At 39.4% G+C, this 27378-nt stretch overlaps 2 protein-coding genes across 3 annotated transcripts; both read right to left on the bottom strand.

Moving 5' to 3' along the window:
- Positions 1 to 1587: 1587 nt before the first annotated feature.
- On the bottom strand, positions 1588 to 14867 carry LOC118232364 (cocaine esterase-like). Its single transcript, XM_035427297.1, has 13 exons — positions 14541 to 14867; positions 11241 to 11430; positions 10731 to 10869; positions 10445 to 10578; positions 10087 to 10240; positions 9781 to 9885; positions 9433 to 9534; positions 8039 to 8182; positions 7700 to 7777; positions 7240 to 7387; positions 6231 to 6392; positions 6045 to 6117; positions 1588 to 2135 (listed from the first exon to the last, which is right to left on the bottom strand). The coding sequence occupies exons 1-13, from the start codon at positions 14611 to 14613 to the stop codon at positions 1961 to 1963; spliced, it is 1677 nt and encodes a 558-aa protein (XP_035283188.1). The 5' UTR covers positions 14614 to 14867; the 3' UTR covers positions 1588 to 1960.
- Positions 14868 to 20197: 5330 nt separating this feature from the next.
- LOC118232444 (toll-like receptor 5) lies at positions 20198 to 27152 on the bottom strand. 2 transcript variants are annotated; one of them, XM_035427437.1, is made up of 3 exons: positions 27016 to 27152; positions 26522 to 26620; positions 20198 to 23888 (listed from the first exon to the last, which is right to left on the bottom strand). In XM_035427437.1, the coding sequence occupies exon 3, from the start codon at positions 23878 to 23880 to the stop codon at positions 21271 to 21273; it is 2610 nt and encodes an 869-aa protein (XP_035283328.1). In that variant the 5' UTR covers positions 23881 to 23888; positions 26522 to 26620; positions 27016 to 27152; the 3' UTR covers positions 20198 to 21270. The 2 variants fall into 2 exon arrangements, with proteins under 2 accessions (XP_035283328.1, XP_035283329.1); XM_035427438.1 differs by having other exon boundaries at positions 26522 to 26615; positions 27016 to 27133.
- Between the last annotated feature and the right edge of the window lie 226 nt (positions 27153 to 27378).

Raw genomic sequence — 27378 nt, 5'->3', positions numbered from 1 at the left:
TGTTCTCTGCATAGATGACATCATGCCTAAGGTGGGGGATTGCAGTTCCCTGTGTAGGTGACATCAGACATCAGGGAGGGTGGGGGGTCACTTGTTTGCCAGTTCCCATTAATCATCACAGTACCGGGAACACTGGAGGTACTTCACGTTTTCAGTTTGCTGTGGTGGGTATTATAGGAATCTGATTAGAATCTCTTTTCTGACTCACAACCCACTCTCTGAATCACACCATCACTCTCATCTGTTCCGAAGATGGAGCATTTTTATGGCACTATACTACAGGCCCCTTTCCCCCAAGGCCTATGGCATCATCACAGAAACATACTTGGTAATCCAACAAGGCTATTTTGTTTTCCTGAATTTTTGTGGCAAGACTACACCTCATGTTTTTGCATGTTATGTTCATAGGAAACTATTGTTTTTGTTGTTGTTGTTACAACAGATACATGGCAGGTTTTGGCAACATCTTTTACTTTCATAACTGTCTCACTATGTGCCTCATTCACTGACATTATATTCTAAGGAATTTGAATGAACTATTGTTTCCTGCCCTCTCTTTTCCCCCCAGTTGGGCAGATTTCTTATTTACAACCATCAACAAAATGTGGATCTATGAAGTTCTGTATGTGCAGTATTATACACATATTATTAAACAAGTAGCTTAACATCCTAATAAGTTTAATTTAAATCAACCAGGAAAAGATAAGCCATGGCAAAAGCAGAGTTTAATGTATTTGTTTTGACAAAAGTACCTCTCTGAGATGCTAAAAGCCAAGGGAAACTCATTTTTTATGGAAATATACAAATTTAAAATAATATGAATTAATATACACAAATTCTGAAAATGGAGGTAACTGTGCAGCCTCTGTCTCCTCAGCGTTTTCCAGATGAATGCATTTACATGCTTGATGGGCACCCTCTAGTGGACATGTGGAAAAAATACAGTGTATTTTTTAAGCACTTCTTCCGATGAACTATTTCTCCTTAATAAGTTCATCTGAGTTCAGTGAGAGGCCATATTTAAATTTAAATAGCCCCCGGACACACAGTGAGGTCCATATAGAAATGGTTTTGTCGAGAACGGTATGAAAGAACTGACTGACTTGCACTGAGCCCCGACCTCAACCTCATCCAACACCTTTGGGATCAATTGAAAAGCCAACTGCAAGCCAGGCACAATCGCCCAATCGCTACCTGACCTCACTAATGCTCTTCTGGCTGAATGGAAGCAAATCCCTGCAGTGATGTTCCAACATGTAATATAAAGCCTTCCCATAAGAGTGTAGGTTGTTATAGCAGCAAAAGGTGGACCAACTCCATATTAATGCCCATAATTGTGTATGAGACGTTGGATGTCAGGTGTCCACATACCTCTGGCCATGTAGTGTATTTTTCACTTACTCTTCAGCTTCAAACAGGTTTTTTGAGTGATGAAATTACATCAGGGTCACAATAAAACAGTCAATTACCCAGATATAATAACGTCTATTCATATTAGACATGCATAGGTTTTTGTTCATTTTATTGTTATAGATATTAAGAGGATTTAATCAAATTAAAGCAAAATCTTCAAAAGCAGTCAAATGAGCAAATATAATGATGGTAATTTTTATTAGATAAACATAGGTTTCTATTCATTTTACTGTTACAGATATTAAGAACATTTAATCAAATTTAAAAGAAAATCTTCTAAGGTCTAATAACCAAATAATTACACAAATTTCTATTAGATATACATGGTGGTTTTTGTTCATTTTATTGTCACAGATATTAAGAGGACTTTATCTAATTTCAGACAAAATCTTTTCTCTGTACAATTTCATACTTCTAAAATGAGTAGTTTTCACAGTTAGGTTGTCTACTAGTTAATGAATCAATGTAAGAAAACGTTTTTCCTTTCATCACAAAAATATCAAAGGGGTAGATTTGTGTTTTCTACATTAGGTGGAAGTAGCGCTCTCTACAGCTCGCTGTGCTTCTCCTGCATGCGCAACTTCTCTGGTAATGTCTGGGTCAGGAAAACATAGCGGTCCCGCTTCAGACTCTTGCCTGGCTCCTGCTTCAGTCCCAGGGCCAGGAACTCCTCATCTGGGCCATACTGCGACCAATGAACCAACCCCGGTCCGTTAGGGGACCTGCAGTGTAAGGGGTCGCCCAAGCAAGCAGGCACACGATACAAACACTGGTGACACACGGACTGAGAGCAACCAAAGGTAAATATATCAATGCAATAACTGTAATAAAATAAGTCATCTGTCAATAATTAATTTGGTTACATGAAATCCTGTCACTAAACTCAGTCATGATTTGGATTGAAGACTGTTTTCTAACGGAGTGTTAAATTTGCAAATCTGAACCATTATCTTCAAACTGTCCTCAATTTTAAGTCCAGTGTCGTGAAAATGTATTTGCCCCCTTCCGGATTTCCTTGATGTATGTTAGTCATACCTTGATGTATGTTACATTTCCTTAATGTATGTTAGTCACACCAAATAGTTTCACTGAATGGTTTCAGACAAACCATAATATTAGACAAAGGGAACCAAAGTAAACCGATCTTCAACTAGCATCTATGGAAACTTGAAACTCTGAACATTGAGCAACCGGCACAATGTCTTACACAGTGTTGTGAAAAAGTCCTTGCCCACTTCCTGATTTCCTGCATTATTGCATATTTGTCACACTGAATGGTTTCAGACCTTTAGACAAAATGCAGTATTAGACAAAGGGAACCTGAGTAAAAACAAAACACATTTTTCAAATTATTAAACACTCATATCACCCATGTGAAAAAGGATTTACCTTTTTAAACTTATTAACTGCTTGTACCACCTTTAGCATCAATAACAGCAACCCAAACGCTCCTATAATTTGATGTCAGTCTTTCACATCGTTGTGGAGGAATGTCTAGCTGCAGTTTCTTTACACTGGCTTGCAGTTTTTGATTTATAAGCTTGTAAAAACGAAACAGTGAGCCACTTATAAGAGTAGAATGTTTAGGATTCAGTGCAAAACCAAGCTACAGCTTGCCTGCTTGCCAATAAATCCACATACTTTTAAATGTTTTTCCAGGTGCTGTTCTCACTTACAGTAATATATCACTTGGGATACACTGCTGTAACTAGGTTGCAATGGTTTGACCTACTTTAATAACCTATTAATATTACCCAAATTTATGTTTCTAATAATTTCCAGGTATCAACTAGATATGCTAATGCACTATTACCGATTTATTGTTTAAATCCGAAACATTCACCACAACAATAGTTGCAAAGATTATTACTACACTGATAATGGAATTCCATCACTCAAGCATATACTGTCATACATGTGGATTGTGGGAAATCTGAGGTCATAGCTCGAGAGTCAGTGGAGTGCCAGATGAATCATATCTCTCCTGAGGATTTGGATGTTACATACATCACTGAACTTCCCATATTGCACATCATTCACTTAATATTCACATTTGTGATGACCTTGAGGTTATTCTGCACATCCAACAAGACTCAAAATGGAATGTACAATCATAAGTCATTTGTACCCCATACACTTGAGCAACATTTATATCACTCAAGTGGTATGAATGTTTTCATTTATATGCAAGTTGGCTTTTGTTTATTTGTTCGGTGTTTTTATTTATTTATTTATTTTTTTACAACAGAAATTCAAGTAAAATGCTTTTCTGATACCAGTAGCAAGATGTGGTATTTTATAGTGTTAAAAATGCATTGTTTCTGAATCACACAAATTTAGCTGGTAAACTTGCTTGCTCCACAGTTGTTGAATTTGTAACATTATTTTGTAATTCACATGTAAATATCATTTACACTTGGGAAACGTATTAGTGGGCTACCCCTTTCAAATTATAAAAAGTAATAGCCCCTTAAACTTAATAACTGGTTGCACTACATTTAGCAGCAATAACCGCAACCAAACACTTCCTATAATTCAATATCAGTCTTTCATATCGCTGTGGAGGAATTTTAGCCCAGTCTCCTTTGCAGAACTGCTTTACTAGTAGGTTTTTGAGCATTGATTTCTCATTTCAGGTCCTACCACAGCAACTCTATTGAGTTCAAGTCAGGACTTTGACTAGGGCATTCCAAAACTTTAATTTTGTTTCTTCATATGCAGACTTGCTTTTGTGTTTTGGGTCATTGTCTTGTTGCATAACCCAATTACACTTCACCTTCAGCACATGGACAGATCACCAGACATTCTCCTTAAGAATATTCTGTACAGAGCAGAATTCATATTTCCTTCAATAATGGTAAGTCGTCCAGGTCCTGAGGCAGCAAAGCATCCCAAAACCATCACCCTAACACTGCCAAGTTTGACTGCTGGTTTGATGTCCTTACTGTGAAATTCTGTATTTGCATTACAGCCTACATAATGGGACTTGTGACGTCCACAGACCATTATCTCAAAAGGCTTGGGGGTCATCTGGGTGCTTTTTTTGCTAGCGTGAGATGAGCGCTCATGTTTCTCTTGGTTAGCAGTGGTTTCCGCCTTGCTACTTTCCCATGAATGTCATTTTTGCCCAGTTTCTTTCTAACAGCATAGTCATAACACTGACTTTGTTTACTGCTAGAGAGGGCTGCAGTTCTTTGGATGTTCTTCTGGGATCTTTTGTGACTTCCTGGATGAATAGTTGTTGTTGCTCCCTTGGAGAAATTTTGGCAGGCTGGTCACTCCTGGGAAGAGTCACCAGTGCTCCATTGCGAAATAATGGCTCTCACTGTGGTTCGAGGGAGTCCCAGAGCCTAGGGAATGGCTTTGTGACCCTTTGTGGACTGATATATTTCTACAAATTTTTTTTGGAATTTACTTTGATCATAGCATAGTGTGCTTGTAAAACCTTTGTGGTGACTACTTCACTTGGGTAAAGTCCAATGTGAGTGAGGTTTAGATTCAACAGAGCAGGCTACAATCAAGCCTGGTTGTGTGCAGCCGGCTGAATCTAATTAAAAATTAAATTTGGTTAATTGAGTAACTAAGGGGACAATTCATTTTTTACATGGGTTATATGGGCGTTTAGCTTTATTTCATCAAATAAATGAAACAATAATTGAAAAATATGTTTTGTATTTACTTAGGTTCCCTTGTCTCATATTACATTTTATGTAAAGATCTGAAACCATTCAGTGTGACAAATGTGCAATAATAGAGTAAATCAGGAAGGAGGGGAATACTTTTTCATGGCACTGTAGATCACTGCCCCAAAATTAGATTTTGTTAAAAGGAAGGACGCAAACCACAACATGAAACTATCCTAGAATTGATTTCCCAGTGTGTGCGTTATGTTTGGTCATTTTCTTTTGTACTTAAGTCATCAATCATCGATAACACCAACATCAAAAAATACTAATAATGAACACAACAATAACACTAACATCAACAGCGCAAGCTCAAGGATAACACTAGCCTCCACAGAACAAAGGTATACCACCGTACCCCCCAAGTCCCATGTTAAGCGTACAGACAGTTTGACAGACATACAGGCAGGGATCTGAAGCTTGGCACAAAGATAATCTCTCACAGTGGGAGAGATCATCAAGGGACAGAAACAAATAGCTGTTAAACTAAAGGGTTTTGTGGTTCACAGCTCAATCTTACATACTTGTGCCACTTTTATTTTGAAATGGCAAAGTATGTTTTACTCCACAGTGACTCAAATTCTTATTTTTTTGGATGCCATTTTGGACGTCTTTTTCATGATTACAGCTACTGTGCAGCCAACCAGTAAACAAAATGCACTTTTGCTGTATGCCATCAAAGAACTTACTCTTTTTAAAAGTGTCCCCCCACGCACATCCCTGTTTGAAACTGGACCTTTAGTTAATCTGGCCAGTAAGCACTGCTGGTTTTCATTCGTCCCCTCTAATCAGGACTGATCTCTGGCTAATCAGTGGCAATAATCAATCAATTAACTATCAGGTAGAGAAGAAATCTAGCAGCACTAATGGCCTTGAAGGCCAGATTTTGATTTAGGTGTCACTCTGTTACTTGTGAAAAGGACTCTCAAATTGCCTAATAGGCCCTACCCAGTGCGAGCGAAGTTGGCCCAGTACGCCATGATGGTCCTGGAAAGCTCCTGCTCTTCCTCTGTGCACTGGACTGAGAGAGAGGAGGCATACTATGATACTCGGTATGGTTGTCGAATGATCAGCTCCAACACATCCGCAGCACGCCATTGTGACTGCATTCAATGCAATTTTTTTTCTTTTTACCTTTCAAAGTACTTTCCATTGTGACATTTAGGTCCAGGAAGCAAAAGCCAAATACGAACATGAGGTCGTCGCCATGGTCTGTTTTGACGAAGCTGGGCCTCTTCTTCTGCAGGAAGCTGGGAGCTTCCTGCAACTCGTACAGGTAGACGGGCGCACCTGCGTCTGAAGGAAGGGTTAGCGGGACATTCACACAGGCGTACGCAGACATGACAGCAGAGACCTCTTAAAGCAGGAGACTGATGGTGTTTGCAGAGGTAAATTGGAGTACCTTCGTAAAACTGCCCAATCTAGCTGTTTAGGTCATAAATGTGCTTCACTTTTTCATTGGGTGATTTATTGAAACCCATTTAGATATTTTAAAACCTCTCAAAATTGTTTTTCCACTGATGTGGGAGATTGTAGGGGAATACTGCTAATATGAATATGATTTATCCACTTAAAACATTTCTATTTTTTTAAAATAGATATGTAAAACATTTTAGCATACAGCTGCATAATTATTATCCAAAAAAAAAAGATTTTGAAAAAAAGGTTTCAAACTTGTATGCTCCTCCTTTTTAAATCCTTGTCAATATTCATGTACTCTTTGCACTCATTAACCCATTTGGGAACCACTGAATACATTTCAACTTCATAAAACAGTTTTATATTTCAGCTCATTCATATTTACATACATGCATATCAAAGACTGTGTGTCAGAAAACATATGGTATGAAGTTGTTACAATGCTTAAACTGAGGAATACTGAGGGTGTGTTAGTCTGGGAATTACAAACGGGGTGTTTATTTTTTGTTTTCTTTCTTTTCCCCCTTCTGTTCTTATGCATCTTAGGAACTACTCTTCTTTGGACATTTGAATCTGTTCATGATTGCTTAAATGGAGGACTACTCAATAAAATAACGATAAATATATCCATATGCATATGCAATTGTCTCATCCCTACAACAGAGAGTTCTTCAATATGATGGCCATGTAGATTCAGGATGACCTCTGACCTTCAGGGTCTCACCTCTGTGGGAATTGGCTGTTTGGATGGCAGGGATGGTGAACATAACGTCTCCCATCAACTCCAAGGCGCTGTCCCGAATCGCCGGCCGATCTTCCGAAGTGCCCAGGTACTCATCTGCCATCAGTTCCTTTATCCTCTCATCCGACGGCTATGAAACAAGTCCCGCACGGTAGGCTACTTTAATATCTCACTTTAACCAGGAGAAAATAAAGCACATTGAGACTGGGGGGACCTTGAGAAAGAGATGCTTCAACAGTGGGACATACTGACTGCATGTAACATTCTACAAATCCGTTGTGTAATACATCTGGAATTCCCTCTAGCTTTCTAACAAAACATTACAATCCTCATCAACGACCCTCATCAAACAACACCACTGAACAGGTTCACAGTCCTCATCAGTAATTTAATGCATGCTATCTGATCTCATGTTACCTCTACATTTTCACTGATCTCTCACCTCTTGGTATAAAAATGACATGACTGACAAGACTTGGCTTCGGTCCATTCCTTCCTCCCAGCCTTGAGGCGCCAGGAACTGTTTATTTGGGTGGGGGGAGGAGGGAGAATGTCTTTCTTCCATTAGGTATTTAATATTAGCTTTGTCAAATGTACAACAAACAGCCATATCAAAGAGTGCAGTTAATTCAAAAATCATCATCCAAATACAGAGCCGGGCTTAACTAGCACCAAGCTGAATAAAATGTATTCATTATTAACCCCAACATTGTCCACAGGAGTGTATCTCATTGAACTCGGAGCACCTTTGATCCTTGAGATGATGACTAAGATAGCTTACACTGGGCAGCAGCCACCCACATTCCTGGTTTGTCACGCCCGTCATAAATGGAACCTTGTGGATCTCATGATTCTGGAAGGCCTCCTCTGGCGACTTTGTGAGAAACTGTCCATCGTTTGTCACCAAAAAATAAGTAAGCGCTGCCTTCAAAGGAGATTAAACAGAGCTGAACATTACAAATTTCTTCAGATAAGACATCATTTTATTCCATACAGTTGTCATGATTTACTTAAGGGTCAGTATGTCATCCTAAAAAAAATTCACATCCAATGTAGAGAACAACCCTAGGAGAAAATGCTCTGTTTCTGGTCCAATCGGCTATGTGAAGTGACACAAATTATGACTTCCACACCTATTACCCTTGAACTCTGCTTTAAAGTGATAGTCCACTTGTTGTGGTATATGGTATTTTTTTTAGTTTTACTGTAGGTTTGGACATGTTTTGTAAATGTTACATATTTAGAGAAGTTTCTCATGACCTGCCAGCTTTACAATGCTTAGCATCAGGGCATATGGTGCTTGTGGTCTAAAGCAAGAAAAGAGGCTCCAAATAACTCCAAAGCAGCCTGCACAGTGAAATATCATCTGAGAACAATTTCGCAAGATGAATCATCAATATTTTAATACACCAGTGGAAAGGTTCTTGAATGCTACTGGAATGCTAAATGCAAAAGCCTTCTAAACTAGCCAGACCTTTTATGACCCCTTTTTCTTTAAAGTACTTATTTTTTTGACAATCAAAAAAGCTATCAACTGTATATTTCCTTGTATACAAATCAGCAAATAACACTTAATAGACTCTATGATTAACATGAGCACAAATAAAGTGCTACCAATTACATGATGCACAACCTGCGTGACTCCATGCACACCACTAATGAGGACACATTATTGTGGTAGGGCTCAGTTTGTAGGGGAGGATCGGGGCACTTGGAGGACCACGCCCACTGAAGCTGAAAGGCTGAATTGTGGTTTGTTTATTTTGCCTTTGTTCGTTTCGTTTATTTTAGCCAGATCCCGTGAGATTGAACAGAGAGCTTTTTGTTTGATTTTTCTCTCCAACAACTCCCCTCTCCAACAACTCCCCAGCACTGGTGAAAATCATGTTACGTCATGTCCCTGTGTACAGCTCTTCTGTCCACCTCAGGGGTGTGTCGAGGCACGTGACAATTATATATTGATACATATTTTAGAAACCTGATTTCTTGAAGTAACAAATTTGTCAAAGTTGGTTGGTCGCATGCAATATTTTCCATGTCAAAATCATATTGTCAAGGCCACTGATAAAATTCATCATGGATGGCTAAATCTATGTGCAGACAAAATGGTCACCACTAAGTCTGAAATATTAACTTTCTGGATCTCTCTGGCAGTAGTTGTTCAGAGTATCTCACCTCTTCAACAATCTTTAGCATTTCCTCTTCAGTCAGCCGCTTCATGCAGTCCACAATCGTTTTGGAACTAGTGATGTCACAGCCTGACATATTACCCACCATCTAGACGTTAACAGTTTGACAATGATGAGTCATCTAACAGCCATTAACAGGCAGGGTATGGGGTGATATGTGGACAACAACAATAGTGGGCCATGGGATCAGGTCATCTGTGTACACAGCATAGTTAATCCTGAGATACATAACAAAATTAGATGAGACTAGTTTTCCTTAATAGCAATTGTGGTGTATCATTATGACATGGTTTGCTATTCTGAAGAAAGAGTGTGACATTTGTATGTTACATACCTGGGCAGTAGGAAATTGGTTGGGATTGAAGATACCTCTCATTTTTGCAGTTCCACTCTGTGCAATCGCTCGATGGAACAGTCCAGAGGATAAGGGAGAGAGGGCCTGCAGACAACGCACACACGCACGCACATACACACAAAACAATGGAGAGCTTAACATTCTGTTGTGCATAAAACAAAATGGACTAATCTTCGACATCATCTTTAAAACATTTAAAACGTGCTTGAGATGAGATGAGTCTGTGTCTGCTCAGGTTTTTTTTGTGTTCGCTAGTGCCAGGTTTTTCGTTTTTCAGTTTCACACCTGCAGCGACACGCTAGCGCCACCCGCCGACTCCCCAAAGATGGTGACCGATCCCGGATCTCCTCCAAAGCTCCGGATATTCTTCTGCACCCAACGCAGTGCAGCCACCTGGTCCAGAAATCCAAAATTCCCAGGGGCGTGTTCATCTCCAGTGCTGGGTAGGGAATGTAGGAACCATACTAGTGACCACAAGACAAACATTCATTGCGGTTCTTTCATTGAGATTAATTCATTGCCGGTGACCATTGACCCGCACTGTTCACCCACTATGGTGACCACTCACCCACCCTGTTTACTCACTGCAATTTTCCCTAATATGACCAATTTAAAAAAAAAAAATGTGGTTGTGCAAACTTACCTGAATAATCCCAGAATTCCTAATCGGTACTGAATCACCACAGCCACCACATCTTGATATGCTGCTAGTGCAGAAGCATCCTGGAGTGATGATGACCCCATCACAAACCCTCCACCATGGATCCACACCATGACCTAGAATCAATGGAAAGCGGAAGAGTTAGAATCTATACATACACATGTGAACGTGCATACAGACATATGTTTACCATGCTCTGTGATCATTAAAGACACATCTGTTATCATTTTAACCATAAACTGTGTCACTGGGGATCATTTAGACTCACAGCTAATTTAGACTCTGCTGTTGAGGTTGCAGGTGTATATATGTCCAGGTAGAGACAGTCTTCTGAAACAGCAGGGACTTCCATGTGCAACGAAACCTTTTCAAGTAAGTCCAGCATGAATGTCCTGTTTTGTAGACACCTAGAATACATTTTTTTTTGTGACAATAGCTGTTAGTGTTCCTTCGCGCAGCAACAGCATGCAAGCAAAGATTTGGCGAACTTGGGTAATTAGAAACTATAGAAATTGCCATTTTCTGTGTAAGGCATATGCTGAACTGCAGAAAGAAGGCTTAATGTGTGACTGGCAATCGGTAAAGCCTGTGTGAGAGGGACATAGTTCAGGACAGAAATAAAATATCGTCTGACATTACCATGAGTAATGGCCATGTGACTATGTTGGTTTATTTTTACTGTGGGAAATATGTAATGGCAGTTTTAAGAGAAAAACTGCTGCACTGAACTATGTACTGATTGAGTAATATCTTGACGGTGTGGTCTGGCTGGTCTTACATGGGCGGCTTCTGTGTAGCGTCCCGTTCTCCCTCCCATGGCTCTACGGGCAGCGGTGGTGCCAGCCTCAAAGGCCCAGTAGGTGGCTGGGCAAAAGGCACACCCAGATAGGTGTGCACCCCAGTCTCCACACCCTTCACGTTCACATACTTCCCTCTTAAGCTCCCAGACTGGAGGGTCACCAGTGGACCTGTCAATGAACACAGTCATTTCCAAAACCGCACACATATGTATGTAACATACATAGATTTTAAGACCTAACCTGAACAGGTAAGTTAACCTAAATGACAAAGTAATCTGGTATTAGACTTATTTTCAGAACAATTACACTTCATAAACTACATAGTATACAGCAAAGGAATTTTCTCAATTTCAATGGATTAAAAGAATTTTAATCCATTGAATCCTAAATGCTGCTTGCCTAAGTATGTTTTTTTTTTTCCTTCCTTAGAAACATTGGTTTATTTGGGCACATTATATCCCAAATGATCTCATTGCTATGTGTAGATTTTGGTGCAAATTAAAACAATTTGAACCTGTTGGGGACGTGAGGAATAAATATGTTCATTTTCTGAACCCAACTGTTTCAACAGATCCATACCCATGTTCAGCACTCTGAACACTTTCATTGTGTGCTAAAACCCTGCATATAAATAATAATTATTGTGATATAAATTAATTATTATTATTGGAAATAAAAAGCTGATTTGTTATATCAACACGGGCCTTCGTCGGGGAATCACTCATTCGAGGTCAGAGAGGAAAACATTACACATGTCCAAGTTTGCTTACAAATTAGATGATTTGCATGGTAGGGGAGATGTCTGGCAAAAAATTGTTAAAAAGCAGACTGCATTAAAAAAAATATAAGGCCTTATTTTCTTAACTATGGGGCGTGCTCAGCGCGCTCATCGGGTTGACCAATGAAATCGATTTTGAACATTCGTTGCAACTATGGGGCGTGGCTTGCGCTAAAGTGCTTTGAGGAAAAAGATTACGCTGTTTGCTCCTGTTGGGAATGACAGTTGGGCATTGAGACTCATGGAGACTTTAAGAGAGGGAGGGCTGCATTTAAATGTGTTGGTGACTTTTGGATCTGATTTTCTGCATTACAACGTGGGAACTTATTACTCTCAGAGGAGATAGAAGTGAAAAGGACCAGAGAAAGCACAGAGTATAAGAGAGCGACGGGAATAGGGAATATCTATATACATACAGTATATATAAAGTTGATGTAAAACATCCTATAGCGGTACATGCAAACTGGAAATAAAATCATCAACTTCCTGACAGACCAATGAAAAGAGGTAAAAGAGGTTACAGAGTATGATCTGTAATCATGTTAAATTGAAAAAAAAAATGGTGGCAGTGGTGCAACACATCAAGGTGTATCAGCATGGCTGTGAGTTAGTGGTCCATACGGACCACGCCTCGCTACAGTGGCTGAAAAAAGTTTAAGAAGCCAGAGGGACAGAGCCTGCTGGATTGAGCTGCTACAGAATTATCACTTTGCCCTCAAGCACCAGCCAAGGGGGAAGTACAGCAACAGCAATAGCCTGTCACGTAGCCTTCGTGCGAGTAGCTCTTGTTGCCACTGCTACTGTGGTGAGTTCAAGGAGGAGCTGAGGAGAGACCAAGAGTTCGCCCCCGAGCCACAGCCCCCACCCTAAACAAGTAGCTGCTTCCAGCCCCGCCCCGCATCCTAAACAACATTCAGCCTAGTCAGCTCCTGCAGGCCCACAGGGAGGACCCAGAAGTAGGTCAGGCGCTCCAGAAGGTGCGGGAGAGGCGGTAGCCTGTTGTCTCTTGTCTGTCTGCTCTCTCCACAGGGGTAGAGGCTTTGATCAGCCAGTGGGACTGAACCAGGGCCTGCTGTACGTCGCTCCCCAGCACCAGCTAGCAGTCATCGCTCCCCCGTTCTGCCCAGCAATCGCTGCCCTCAGTTCCGGTCATTAACTCTAGCCCCCCAGTTCCAGTTTGTGGCCACCACGCCCCAGTTCGAATCAGCAGCCACTACTCCTCAGTTCTGGCCTGCAATCGCCGCACCCCAGTTCTGGCCAGTAACCTTCACCCCCCCCCCCAGTTCCAGTTTGTAGCCATTACTCCACAGTTCCAGCCAGCAGCTACCAGTCCCCAATTCCCATCAGCAGTCGCTACTCCTCAGTTCCAGTCTGTTGTTGGGGTCTGAGCGTGCGTTTGCACTGTCAGAGGGGCACCAGAGGGTGCCCTGTCCCCGGAGGGGCACACGGTCGCATTGCGCACCTGCTTGGTTGCAAGACCCTTCAAAGTGTGGGAATATTGTAAGATGGGTCTGCAACAAGGTAGTGTATCGGCGGTTAGCCAGCTAGCTAACCACCGCAGAGTGTATCTTGTTATGCCCACTTCCGTGTACATGTCTAGTGACTGGCCTGTCTAGCCAGGAAGATATTGGTGTTCTGGTCATGGTAAAATATGAAAGTTTGGACAAGAATTTCTCTCCAAATGTAAAGATCACAACATTCTGATACTTGTTCCTAGCAGAAGGGGTCCTGGTCTACATCCTACCCCATTTCTGTGAAATATTACTGTAGAATTTTTTAATAATCCCACCTCAAACGTTCCATGTAATCCAATAGACGCCAATTGAAAAATATGAAAGTTTGGACTGGAATTTCTCTCCAAATGTAAAAGTTCACAAAATGTTGACACTTGTACCTAGCAGAAGGGGTCCTGGTCTACAACCTATCCCATTTCTGTGAAATTTTAGTGTAGCATTTTTTAAATAGTCCCACCTCAAACTTCCCATGTAATCCAATAGACGCCAACTGAAAAAAGTGATTTTTTGGATTAGAATTTCTCTCCAAATGTAAAAGTTCACAAAATTCTGACACTTGTTCCTAGCAGAAAGGGTCTACGACCGAGAAACCGTCCAATCATATAACGCAACCGATTTAAGGTGGACCGGAAATTTCGAATCGGGAGCTGCGAATCGGGAGCCAACTTCAGCGTCGTAGTTATGCACTTGTTCGATGATCCCTAGTGTTTCCGTTTGCATAACATCTAAACTCACCTCGCCGTTCCTTTACAGATAGACTATGGGAGACTTCAATATAACTACATTATAAAAGCATATGCAAAAACTAAATTAGAAACCATCTGTCAACTGCAAAACTTAACACTGCAAGAACGACTTTTCCGCAATTTAATATAAGTATGTTTTGTAACGCATCACAACAAACAAGCTCTTAAATCCACGATTGCTCGGAGAGAGAGTTGTCTGCGCCTTGAATGCAAGAGAAGGGGTGTGCTGTTGTTACTTGCCTTTGGTGTCCGCCGATGTTTTGTAGGAAAAAAGCAAGCCTACTGACCAGAAGACTAATGATATTCTGTTCATGACGGCTTCTTCAACGCAACTGACACCACAAGCCTCTGTTAGGCTGCCGTATGTGGTGACACCCCGCAGTTCATGACGACTGCACTGTGATTTTATGGTAGCCTGTATCTTCAAAGGTTTCTTCACACTTTGTCCTACTTTCTTTGTCGCAATTAAATATTACATATTTACCCTACTTTAACAGATAACAGTGGGGTGACTTTCCCTCATAGTTACTTGGCTACCAAATCGTAATCACAGAAAAAAGGGAATTCAGACAGCTAGGCGATTATTATACAGTTCACGCGTCGCTTAGGACGAATGAGGTACAACTAATCAGTTTAACTGTTTCATTAACATGTAAGAAACAACACTAAGAGCCCTACGTTTTCCTTGGAAAACAAAATGTGACAAAAATGTAAATTTTTATTAATTTTATAAATTTTATTATTTTTATAAATTAAGATTTTATTAATTTCCTCTCATATTTATATACGTATTTATTTTAGGCATATTTACATTCCAATTTATTTCAAGAAGACTTCGCCTGTCAGTCACCATGGTAGCGGTAGGGCCAGCTAAACAGTGCTTTGTATGTGTAACTTGGCATTTAAATTATTAAAATTGAGGAGTTCCCCCACAGTCGATTATAAATGATTATTTTCGTGTTTATTTAACCGATGTGGTCTTCTTCAGTATTAATAATTTACGATAAGACAGTGAAAAAATATATTGGTGGTGGGTTGCCAATTGCCTCATCTTCAACACATTACATTACATTACAGGCATTTAGCAGACGCTCTTATCCAGAGCGACGTACAACAAGTGCATTGGTTCACGATGTAGAGGTGCAAAAGAAACACACGCGTTCATTTATAACAGTCTATTCACTGCGGTCACGCCTTCCGCTCTATGAAAAAGATCGGTCAAGGTATCCGCACCAAAACAGTTCGTGCGCGTTCTTCTTTGCTCTTTACGATATCCCGACTGTGACGCAAATCTACCGCGGATGAAGTCACTACTTGCGCTTTCAATACTCCAATAAAGAAAGAAAGAAACAAATGAATAAATAAATAAATAAATACTCCGGAATGGAGTATTACATACTCGAGAATGCAGTAGGCTATTTAATACTCCATGACAATTAAAATTTTTTTTTTTTTTTTTAAATTCCATTAAATCATCAAAACAAATAGTTTTGCGAAACCTATTGAAGTCTTCCCAGGTATCCACGCGAAGGTGTTTGTGTGTTTTACTGTAGGAATCTGGAATTATGGGATGGTAAAATCCTCCAAAATGGTCATTAAAGTCTATACATACCATTTTTTTTAAATTCAATAAACTTATGAAATCAAACTGTTTTCTGCAAAGTTCAGTTCTTGAACAACACCTTCCCATGTATTCATATATAATCCACGCATTTTTACTGTAAGATTTTGGAACTGTGGGATGGCAAAATCCTCAAAAATGCCTGCAATTCTATGGTGGTTATTAAAAATTCAATAAATTAATTAAATCAAGTTATTTTCAGCAAACACTAATACATTCCTGAAGACTGCCTTCCCAGGTATCCATGCAACATGCCCCAGCATATTTGTTTAACAGGTCTTTCACTGTAATGCATAACTGATCAAACAAATTTGCATTAATAGATTCTGTGGTGTACCCATATAGGCTACATTAAAACATAATAAAGTTCTCGTTATCTATTCTTAGAGTACTAATAACCAATCCACCTGTGAAGTTCTGTTCTCAATAATATCAGAAGAAAATAGCCACCTCTGCTGAGTGCTTTGAGCCATGACATGTTGCTTGATCTCCTCATTGAGCCTTTCAGTAAAATAAAATCATCAAACAAAAATAATCTGTGCCGCTCTGTGTTTGATAAATAAGTAAAGTGCATTCATTTTTAGTTGGATCTCTCAATTGCTTAACATTATGGGAAAATATTGTAAGTTTAACCATAAAATTGCCATAAAATAAAAGGACACAAAAAAAAAAAAAAAAATTGTACTGTTATTATCCGTACTGATGAAAGATTGATGAAACTTGAAAGTGACTACAGGGGCTCCTCGCTATATGTTGACCCAGTATCTGTCTTTTCGCACCTACATTATTGTCAAGTTAAAAAATAAAAATATTAAAATAACAATATAAAAAAGCATTTTTTTTTTTTTTTTTTTTTTTTTTTCAGTATTGGTGGTACAGGCGACATCTGTGGTGACCGGTGGTTACAACAGTTTGCTTTCATACTCCAAATTCCAGAGTTCCATTTCAAAGAAACTACACCCCCAAACAAAGTGGCGTGGTTTGCTTGGGGGTGTAGCACTAGGCTTGCATCCAATGTTTAATTTTCTTAGAAGAAAGTTCAAAGGTAGTGTATTTTATTGAAAATAAACTACCTTAATCAACAGTGTGATCTGACACAGTAATGCTGAGCAACATATCAAACCTAATTTTAAATACAAAGGGTCAACAAATGGAATAAACTGAAGATTCTTTCAAAATGTGCATATTTATTTTTTTCTATTTCCACTGATTTACAAGCATATTTTGATGCTTGTAATAGATGAGTATCTATTAACATTGAAAAAACAGGACAGTCATCAATGGTATCTGGGAAATCAGCTGAGCTTATTCTTTGTGATTGAGGCTTTTTGTTCAGTTGGTATTTGATTTATGCATGGGCAATTTGAGATGACACATTGTTCATACTAGTGAATACAGACAAATACAACAAATCCATATTACACCACTTTTTTGCATCAGAGAATTGAATACTTTGCAAAGAAAAACAAGAATTCAAGATATTCAAGGTTTTTTCTGAGATGTTCACACAACAAACCACGGCTGAAAGCTTGACAGACATAAAGGCAGTTGGATAAGAGTAAGCTTATTCAACTGCTTCCTTCCATGCGGTAGTAGTTATTTTTTTGGTCTTGTGCAATAACTGTGAAACATAAGAAATCTCTTTTGCATGGGTTTTCAAACTTGGTTCCCTGCGTACACTGGTTTTTGTTACAGCCAATCTCTTGAGCAATGAAAGTCATCGAAAACTGGTATTTAAGTTCCTTCAGAATTGTTCCTTAAGACATCTTAACATTGTACAGGCTTCATGTATTGATAGAGTTTCACTGACTAGGTGTTTATAAAAATGACTTCAGTCTGTGATTTAATGGTCCTTTTCAAATGAGATCGGACACCCCTGTTCTAAAAGAATCATTTTCCATAATGAACATTGTATAAAATCAAAGTATTTGTTTATCTGACTGATTAAAAGTTCAGGGATGTGAATATGGGATATGCATTCTTCATGTTATGCCTAGCTATGTCTGACACAATGCGATTTAGGAGAGAGACATTGAGACATTAAATGGATCTAATTAAGAACAATTGACAGCTCATTGCAATTCATGGATTCAGGGAGCCAGTTAAACCATTGCAACACTGCACTGCCCCAATTTTACTCTTTTTACTATTAATTGTTTTTCAGTCAACACAGTCAAGCGACTGGGTTAGTACATCATATTGTGCACAGCATCTAGAGGGTTGCATATTTCAACACTCCTATACTACCAAAGCACTGAAATGATCTGAAATTGACATTTATTGGCCATGTTTTTGAATTTCACACATTCCTCCACACACCTTCAGCAAGTGCTCACTTGTTGAAAGCGCTTGCTCTTAACAGCGCTTTCAGTGCTTAATTTGAGTCATCGATTGGCAAATGAGTCCATATACCGCACCGGGTTACCGAGGCCTAAACTGGCTCTTTATTGAAAGGAAACCACAAAACCTTGAGACGCTGTGTACACCTCCACAGGACTGGACTTGTAAATCCCTGCTTTAAAGGCACACACCTTCTACAGCAGACTACGGTGGCCAGGGAGGCACATATAGAGCATTTTGTTCAAGAACCGGGGATGCAGGCACCATCTGTACAGACAGCTCACCCCAGGACCTCATCTGGGGTGCCATGTGCTCTTTTGTCCTGGAATGGGAACAGGGGTGCTCCTTTCCAAATCGCTGGAGAGGAACATGCCATTGCCCTTGCAGGGTTTGTCAAGCCTCATGATCAAACGCCATGCAGAGCACAGTCCTGACTAGGCTGAGGTTTTAGCATGGCTTGTTTCCTTGCCCGCTACATCACATGCTGGTGCCCATTAGCTTCATGTCAGTGGGTGATGCATGCTCTGACCACAGGCTATGCAATGCAATTGTGTTAACAACTGCTTTGCTTAAGAGGAACTGTGAAATATCACTGAAATGAAAACTGCAATTTTTACATTTGCTTTCTGTGGCCAGAAAGGGGAAGAAATTGTCCTTTCTGGGACATGAGCCAGTTAAAACATTGCAACACTGCACTGACCTCTGACCCTAACTTTTTTTTTTTACTTTTAGTATTTTTCAGTCAATTCATACAAGTGACTGTGTTAATACAGCATATTGTGCACAGCATCTGAAGGATGCATATTTCAACACTTGTGCACAATGAAAGATCATAATTTACATTAAATGGCCATTTTTGAATTCTGCATGTTCCTCCACATACTTTCACCAAGTGCTTACGTAAAGCATAGAAACATTTGTGAAAAAACTAAACCTGTGAATTATGTATCTGCAAGGCAATCACTACCAGATGGATTCAGCGTTTGTGAAGAGTTGTAGTAAAGTTTTAGACTGCTACCCAGTGGTAAAACTGCTCGCTTCCACATCACGCCCTGTTCTGGAAGGGTAAGAAACAGTAATCACTTAGAGACTGAAATTGTTTTATGAAGTCCCTAAATTTTGAGTAACTGGCAAGTTTTATCTTTTCCTAATCTCCTTATCATTCATTCATTGAAATAAGAAATAGCATGTGGTCCCTTAAGTTTCTAATCCCTGCATTGTTGCTTTTTAATTATTACATTAGAGGCATAATTATTGTCATAGTATAAAGACTGTAAGCTTGCCCATCCCCATTCAGGCACGTGGAACTGTGTGGTGGAGCAAACTTCCTGTTGGTCAAGAAGGCAGAATGGGCTCTCTTCTGACAGACTGAAGTCCTGCCTCTTTAAGACTGCATCTTGACACCCCTCTTATCCCAGACCCAGACATAGCATTCCCACCTTTACCATGCAGGCTATGGTATTTGTAAGGTTTTAAATTGTATTTGTATGGTTCCATGTTTCTTTGATTTTGCTTTGGATGTAATCTGTTTCTATTTAGAATTATTTTTTTAAAAATCATGGTTCTTGGTTAGCTTAGTTAATGTGCACTTTTGATTTATTGATGTTGCATCTTTACTTGCTGGCATAGGAATCTTGGAAGCCGCAGTTGAGAGGCTGGGCTTAAGTTTGCCTACGCAGTAAAATGTCCAGTGTTAATTCAATTCATTAAGTGCAGTCGGAACCACATGTAGTATGTAAGAGTTGATTTAACACTGGACATTTTACTTTGTACCATTGTAAATTGCTCTGGATGACAGTCTGCTAAGTAAATATAATGTAATACATTGAAATGTAATTTCATTATTTAATAGGTAATATAATGTAATGGCTGTAATGGAGCAAATGATCCTCTGTCTTCACATAAGGCGTACAAGGAATCCACTCACAGTCATAGGAACAGATGGATTTTTATCAGATTTATTATTATTGTAAGCGGCATATTTTGGACTTCACAAAAATAGGCAACTCCTCCAGAAAAATAATCAAATGGCTTAAAAAAGAAAGAAAACAAATTACAAAAGACAACAAAGTGCACAGCACTTGATCCCGAGATACAAAGTTCATGTTCCATTGACAAAATATATGAAACATAAACAAAACTAAAGAGAATAAGGGGCAATCAAACTGAGATTAAGAGGTCAGAAAACTGGGTTCAGTGTTGCAGTCCAATCATCTGAGCAATGTTTTCACATATTGTTCCACTGTATTGTCCAGTGGTTTTGAAAATAAAAAAGAATGGCTAAATTGACAAATGACTGTAATATTTTGAACACTTGCTTGTGCATTTCCTTTCTTTTAGGATGACATTTGCTGTGTGCAAGATTGCAAAGTGCACAGTCCACTATATGTACGATGAGCTGGGGGGTAGTTTTACTTCCTACAAGAGGAGGAAAGACATAACGTGTATAGGAAATTGAGTGAATTCACTGACCTCAATATGTCACCACAAGTCAGAAGAAAATGAGGAACAAATTCACAAAAAACTCCATGGTGATACTCCCCACAATCAAAACTTTTGCCGAGATATTTTTAAATGGGTTCCTTGGAAAATAAAGAATGCGGTCTGTATTAAGTGTCAATGCAAAACAGATTCATGTTTCTAATTTCAAAACAAATCTTATTACTGCATCTGTTTGTTTACTTACCACTTAAAACAGTGGTAACCAACCCTGTTCCTGGAGATCTACCATCCTGTAGGTTTTCATTCAAACCCTAATAAAGCACACCTCATTCAACAGCAAGAGATGTTGTTGAGCTGCTAATTAGTAGAGCCAGGTGTGGCAAATTAGGGTTAAAGTTACAACCTACAGGAAGTGACAATCTCCAGGATCAGGGTTGGTTACTACTTATTTAAAAACATTTTTAAAGCAGTTTCTTTTATAATTCCCCTACACAAGCCTCCATAACAATACAAAAAGAGGTGGTTTTCTCTCAGGTTGTAGTTTAGTTTTAGTTTGGTATGGCAAATTCACGACTTGGGGATATTTTGAAGCTTGATGTCACTTTGCTTCTCAACTCTCCCCTGCTTTAGAATCTTCAGTGTGAGCCTGTCATAGAACCACTCCAGGTCTTGGCTATCCTCTGGCCACTGCAGGTACTCCCTCTTCTGTACAAACGCCCTGATTAGCTGGTACTTCATCAGCTGGTAGTGCGGGATCCGCCCGACCACGACCATGACAAGGACGTCCCTCAGCTCGTCAATCATCCGGCTCTGAGCCAAACTGAAGGCCTCAAGACACCATCCGTCCTTGAGGAACTCTCTTGACACCACGCACACGGTCTTCCGGCTGTGCCAGATGGCATCTCTTATATTGGAGACGTGGTCCTCCCCTGGCATAAAGTCCCGAGCTTCAAAGCATAAGCGGAGGAGGTTGTTTTCCGAGAACTGTGAGTCCAACCTCTTGAGCAGGGCACGATTCACCCACCTGAAATCAGTATGGCTGAAACACAGGTAGGCATCGTACTTGAACCTATCCTGGGCAGGATCATTTCGGGGTCCCTCCAAAACCCTGGCGAGGGCCCTTTTGTAAACGTTGAAGCAGGTTCCTCGGAGATGAGCAAAGGCAATGCCACCCACAGTGGTGAGCACCAGGACTGTAGAGGAGGTCACTAAAAGTACGATCCTCAGCTCTGCCATGAGATTCTCGTCATCCTCCTCGCATACATCTGCACTGCAATCCACGAGGCTAACACCCAACAACTGCTTGGGAAACTCACATCTCAGGCTTTCCTTGGGGCTTGCGAATGTTGTATTTGTTTTGTTAAGCCAGGGGAGAAACTTCTTCAAGCTGCAGTCACAGAAGAAAGGATTGTCACTCAGGTTAATGAGCACAACAGACAGAAAGGCGTCTGGGTCAGGAGAGCTTAAGATATTATGGGACAAATCGAGAGATTTCAGGTTTTTCGGGAATGTATCTTTAGGAAGATACGTGAGCATGTTGAAAGAAAGGTCCATTGACTTCAGAGAGACCAGGCCTTTGAAAATACCTTTCGGTAAAGGGGACCGGAGGGCATTACCCATTAGAGAAATGCTATGGAGATTGCTGAGGTTGTCAAACACATCTAAGCAGACTTCAGATGCCCATATTGACTGCATTGCATTTTTCTGCAGGTCAAGGACCATTAGGCTGTTCTGTGGTGGTATGGAATGACTGGGGAAACAGACCGAAATCAAGTTAGATCCAAATAGAATTGTCTGCACATAAGGTAGATTAGCAAGGATTTCATACAATGCTTTAAGGTCCCTCAATTTGTTGTTCCCTAATTCAACTACGGTGCTTGTTTTAGCAAAGACAGGAAGACCATAAACAGACTGTATGTCATTATCACCTAAGAGGAGCTGCTTCAAGTTGGGTATTTTTGCAAATGTATGAAGAACAGTGATAGAGTTTCCTGTGAGATCTAAAGTAGTTAAATTGTAAAGCCCATCAAAGGACTTGTATACAATTACCCCAATGTGGTTGTATGACAGATTTATATGAACAACGTTGGGAAGATTTTCAAAAGTGTAGGGATAGATCTCACCCAAGAGGTTGTTTGAAAGGTCAAGCCCTCGTAGACTGATGAGCCCCAAAAATGCACCCTTGTCAATCTGATTAATTTTGTTATGAGCAAGCATGATCACTTCTGCCTCTTTCAGAGCACTGAATACTGAAAATTGGAGAGAGAAAATTGAATTTTTAGATATGTCCAAAATTTTTAGAGAGCTTTTGCCAAGGCCTTCAAATGTCCTTTTGTCTGGGTCTTTCAGATTGGAATAGCCGATTGATCGGCCCATAGTATTGGAGGAGAGAATGAGGTAATCGATTCTGGTCCCTTCTGTTGCTTTGAAAAATAGTTGCGTTTTTTCAACACTAAACCCATTACCAGACAAGGCCAACACTGTCACAGAAATATTTGCGAATGGGTTGCCACATTTTTTCCAGTCTGTACCATACTTATTCATGTCCCGCAAATAAATGCTAGACAGTTCCAGGAGGTGGAAGTGCTTGCCCTGGAAGCCAAGCAGGTCTCCTTCACAAATGCTGCTGATGGTGTTCAGTTTCAAGCTGATCTCTTTAAGTTTTGTCATGTTTTGGAAAAAAAGGGCAGGCCGAATTCTGCTGATCTTGTTGCCAAAGAGGTTGAGGGTTTCGAGCGACTGAAGGGGACGTAGGTAGTCCCCCTCCAGAATGGATTCATCAAGGCCACTGTATAACAAAACCAGACTCTTCAAGTTTGTCAGTCCCGCAAATGCACTGGGTTCAAGAATAAGAGCTTGGATGTCCCCTAAATGGAGAAATGTCAGGTTTGTCAGCCCTCGAAATGCATTGTTCCTAACAAGAAGCTTCTCCGTTTTCTGTGTCCCAAGGTCAATTGACTCCAGCTGCTCCTGTCCAGCAAAAGACGTTTCATTGACCTCGCCTATATAATTGTTGCTGAGAGAAACTCTGGTTACGTAAGAGGGTAACATTGGAACTTGGACGAGGGACCGACCATCACACAAGGCTAGTTCGCCGCTGATTTGACAAAGTGAATCACACTTCTGTGACAAAACAAAAACTCCAATGACAACAAAAAGTACTCTGACTCTCCTCATTCTGTTTCCTGAGAGAGAGAGAGAGGGAGAGTGTGAGAGAGAGAGAGAGAGAGAGAGATCAGAATTTTTGAAAATCATTATTTATAGCATTTATATGCAACATCAAAATGTTAATTTCATGAAATATCAGTGATACCATAAATGTGACAATAAATATGTAAAAAGCTAATATCCGTGCACATGAATGACCAGAATTTCATGATAATACTGTAAATGATACTGCTATGGCTGTTTCTTGCTTCTATTTGCTTTCTTTGTATGGGTGAGTAAATGGATGGAGTTTGCTGTTTAACTGTGTAAATTTGACATTCATGTCCTGAATAAGATTGCATGATAGGGTCTATGTTTATAAACCCATAGTTCAACTATTTTTTCCTCCATGTTAGCATGGGGAAAAGGAAGTGAAATTGCACAAAAAGCATTGTTCTTTTTTTTTTCAAAATAATCGGATTGTGCATTGGATACCCAGTTTTACTTGTGGAAACAGACAGTGGTACCACCAATAATCACCTTTCAGTTCAGAATGAACATGAACCCATATTTGACTAAAGTATAAAGATAGTATGCTGAGATAAAATAGTATGATTGGTGTACAAAGATAAAAATTTGAGCATCTTCAAGGCTGGTAATTACATATATCAAATATAATTTTTGAAAATACTTCTGTTTATCAAGCCTTAAATGATAGTTAAAGTTCACTTTCCGCAAGAAAATTAAATAAATAAATAACAAAAAAAAAAAAAACCCATTAAATTACTGAATTGAATTTATCATTCAAATACACCCAACAATGGCCTATTCATATGGAAGACATCACCCACATATTACTGAACTTCAACTTCGGAGTCCAACGATACCGATCAGGTGACATTAATAGTAGTGTTTCAAACACAGCCATTTCTGTATCATACCATAGGCTTGGGAGACCAGGTTAATATCCTACGGTACACTGAGAATCCAGATATGAACAAGTAAGAAACACATGGGGGAAAAGGATCAAATTATGAGCAAATCTTTTAGTATAAATTAGCATAATAGTAACTCAACATCAATAATCCGTTGTCAGTTTCTATGCATTTCTGTGGATTCGTGACTATGATTCAATGGTTCTCCATATGAATATATGATCAGGATAACTTTAGTTTGGACTTTTTAATACTAAGACACACACACACACGTGCAAACACACGCACATACACACAGAATGGGTCCAAATTCTTTCTCTGGCATTCTCCCTCTCTATCACTCACTCACTCTCTCTCTCACACACACACACACACACACTTACACACACACACACACACACACACACACACAAAGGGAAGACATGTGGGTGAAAGTACAGAGCAGAGCCAGACACTTGTTGACAAATAAGCATTTCAAAATGCTGCTGCAAGTGTGTGTAAAGCTAATGGGTAGAAAAGAGACTCCAGTCATGGATAAGGGGTTTTCATCAAAATAATCAGCATTGCTGGTGGTGTATAATTTCACAATTCAAAGGTTTCCAGGTTAAATGATCTTTTCACCTGCAATTCAAGTACAGCTTTTCCAAATAAAAAATTTCAACAGCGATTTAAATGCAGCGTAGTTTACAACCTTCATTTTTCATTTATACTCATTATAATACATTGGTTGCATAACGTTTTCCCAAAACTATTCTAAATTTTAAATGGTAACTTAGAATTTACTTCAATCGGTGAACATTTATAGCTGAAGTATATATAAACACAACTGAAGCAGCGATAGAGTATGCCCAGTCAAACATCCTGTGTAATGGCCTCTATAAGATAGCGTTACAATATAAGCCCATATTCTGTTATAATGACCTTAAATGGGCATATGACAACATTTCTGACAGTAAATTAACTTCATATTTGTATGCATATGACCTGGGCATTGCTTTCCACCAGTCAGGTGGAAGTGTTGACTAATCTTAGAAAATTCCAGGGTAAGGGACTCCCAACATATAGTACCATCATATATTCCTATATGCAGTAATAATGGCCTTTAATCGTAATACCTCCTCGATGGTAAATAAATAAAAATAATCTTATTTAGTATTCATACAGTGTGGACCTTTGTCATAACTAATCCAGATTAATTACTAATCGGGGAAAAGTATCATGTAACACACTCTCATACTTCGTATTTTTCATTTATCTCATATACAATTATGATGATATTAATTTCTGCGGTAAAACATTTTCATTTCTGGTGTGCTCTTAGTCTGAGCCTCATTTAATACAAATTTGATGTATGTAGAGACTGGTAAATTTTGAAATCGCATTTGTAAGTTGCAGCAGTAGGCTACAGTAAAATATATCATTGTCCTACTAGAGTATTAAATGCTAGGTGACTCAGCAAATTTTCATATTAATTTATTGACTACTACGGTATTTCATTTTCGAAAAGCAGATGAAAAGAGTACTCCACATTTCACGCATTAAGTACCACTATACTCAGTGTAGACGCGCCAACGAATTATACTAGCGGATAGTTTGACACAGACCTTTCAGAATGCGGATAACTTGACAGCAGTTTTCATGGACAATGTTTTTGTGCTTCTACTGTCATGATTTATACGGGCTTTGCAATTTGCAGCAAATGAAACGAACTGAATGCTGCCACACTTGAGACTTACCTTTCCCAGTGCTACGATTTACCACACATTCCTCGGTTCAGTTTCTGTTCGATTTCGTTCGCATCCAGCCTGCTTTCTCGTTCCTTTCTAACTGCTACCCTGCAAGAACATAATGTTTATTTTTGATTCATTGCCCATACTGGATAAACGTTTCATCACATTGCTTACACAAGGTACATTGCACACTGATGAACTCGCATGCTGAAGAAAAGCACACAGTAAGTGCACAACACAGACAGCAATTGTTCATTTTATTGGAAATATACTTTCCCGACGTGCCGTTTTGCCCGTCCAGTCCTTCTAGCCTATCCTATTGCTAGCGATTCATTAATTTTGTGTAGTTCATAAAGAGGATTGGTAGTTGTATTTGCAATCGTTTTACAGCTTGTCTCTGAATTATAATTAAAAGTTGATTCTTGTTTATTTGTTTAGCCATTCAGACTAAGAGATTCGTCTACTAAAAGTCGCCGAATATAGCGTTGCCTTTACAGTACCTGTGCGCCACTTCTCTTGACAGTACCCACAGCCTTCTGAAATACAAAAATAACTACTCTGGGGCTACATGCTGAACAAGCTACTCTTCCAATTCAGTATTGACAAACTCCTCCCAGATACGCTACTGCTGGTCTCATGTACACACCACTAGACATATTTATTTATTTATTTATTTATTTATTTATTTATTTATTTATTTATTTATTTATTTATTTTAAAACCTTGCGCGATGCTGTAAGATTCGCTGAAATGTATTGCTAAGTGAGCACATTGATAACGACCACCCAGAATAAAACGATAATGTTGTTCTATGTGTGGTACTCTTGGTTGTACTAAGGCACCAGCATTGTAGTAAGTAGTAA

Source organism: Anguilla anguilla, chromosome 7 (assembly GCF_013347855.1).
Source record: "Anguilla anguilla isolate fAngAng1 chromosome 7, fAngAng1.pri, whole genome shotgun sequence".
NCBI lineage: Eukaryota > Metazoa > Chordata > Actinopteri > Anguilliformes > Anguillidae > Anguilla > Anguilla anguilla.
The sequence above is the reverse complement of the archived record's forward strand: the minus strand, read 5'-3'. Positions and strand labels throughout refer to the sequence as shown.

Bases quoted from the DNA above. Each gene is read 5' to 3' on its own strand.
- LOC118232364 (XM_035427297.1), bottom strand. From the start codon at position 14,613: ATGAACAGAATATCATTAGTCTTCTGGTCAGTAGGCTTGCTTTTTTCC. The intron at 11,431-14,540 runs GCAAGTAACAAC...GTTCATTGACAG, and splicing joins AACATCGGCGGACACCAAAG to GTCCACTGGTGACCCTCCAG. The intron at 10,579-10,730 runs GTGAGTCTAAAT...CATTGATTCTAG, and splicing joins CAGCAGAGTCTAAATTAGCT to GTCATGGTGTGGATCCATGG.
- LOC118232444 (XM_035427437.1), bottom strand. From the start codon at position 23,880: ATGAGGAGAGTCAGAGTACTTTTTGTTGTCATTGGAGTTTTTGTTTTG.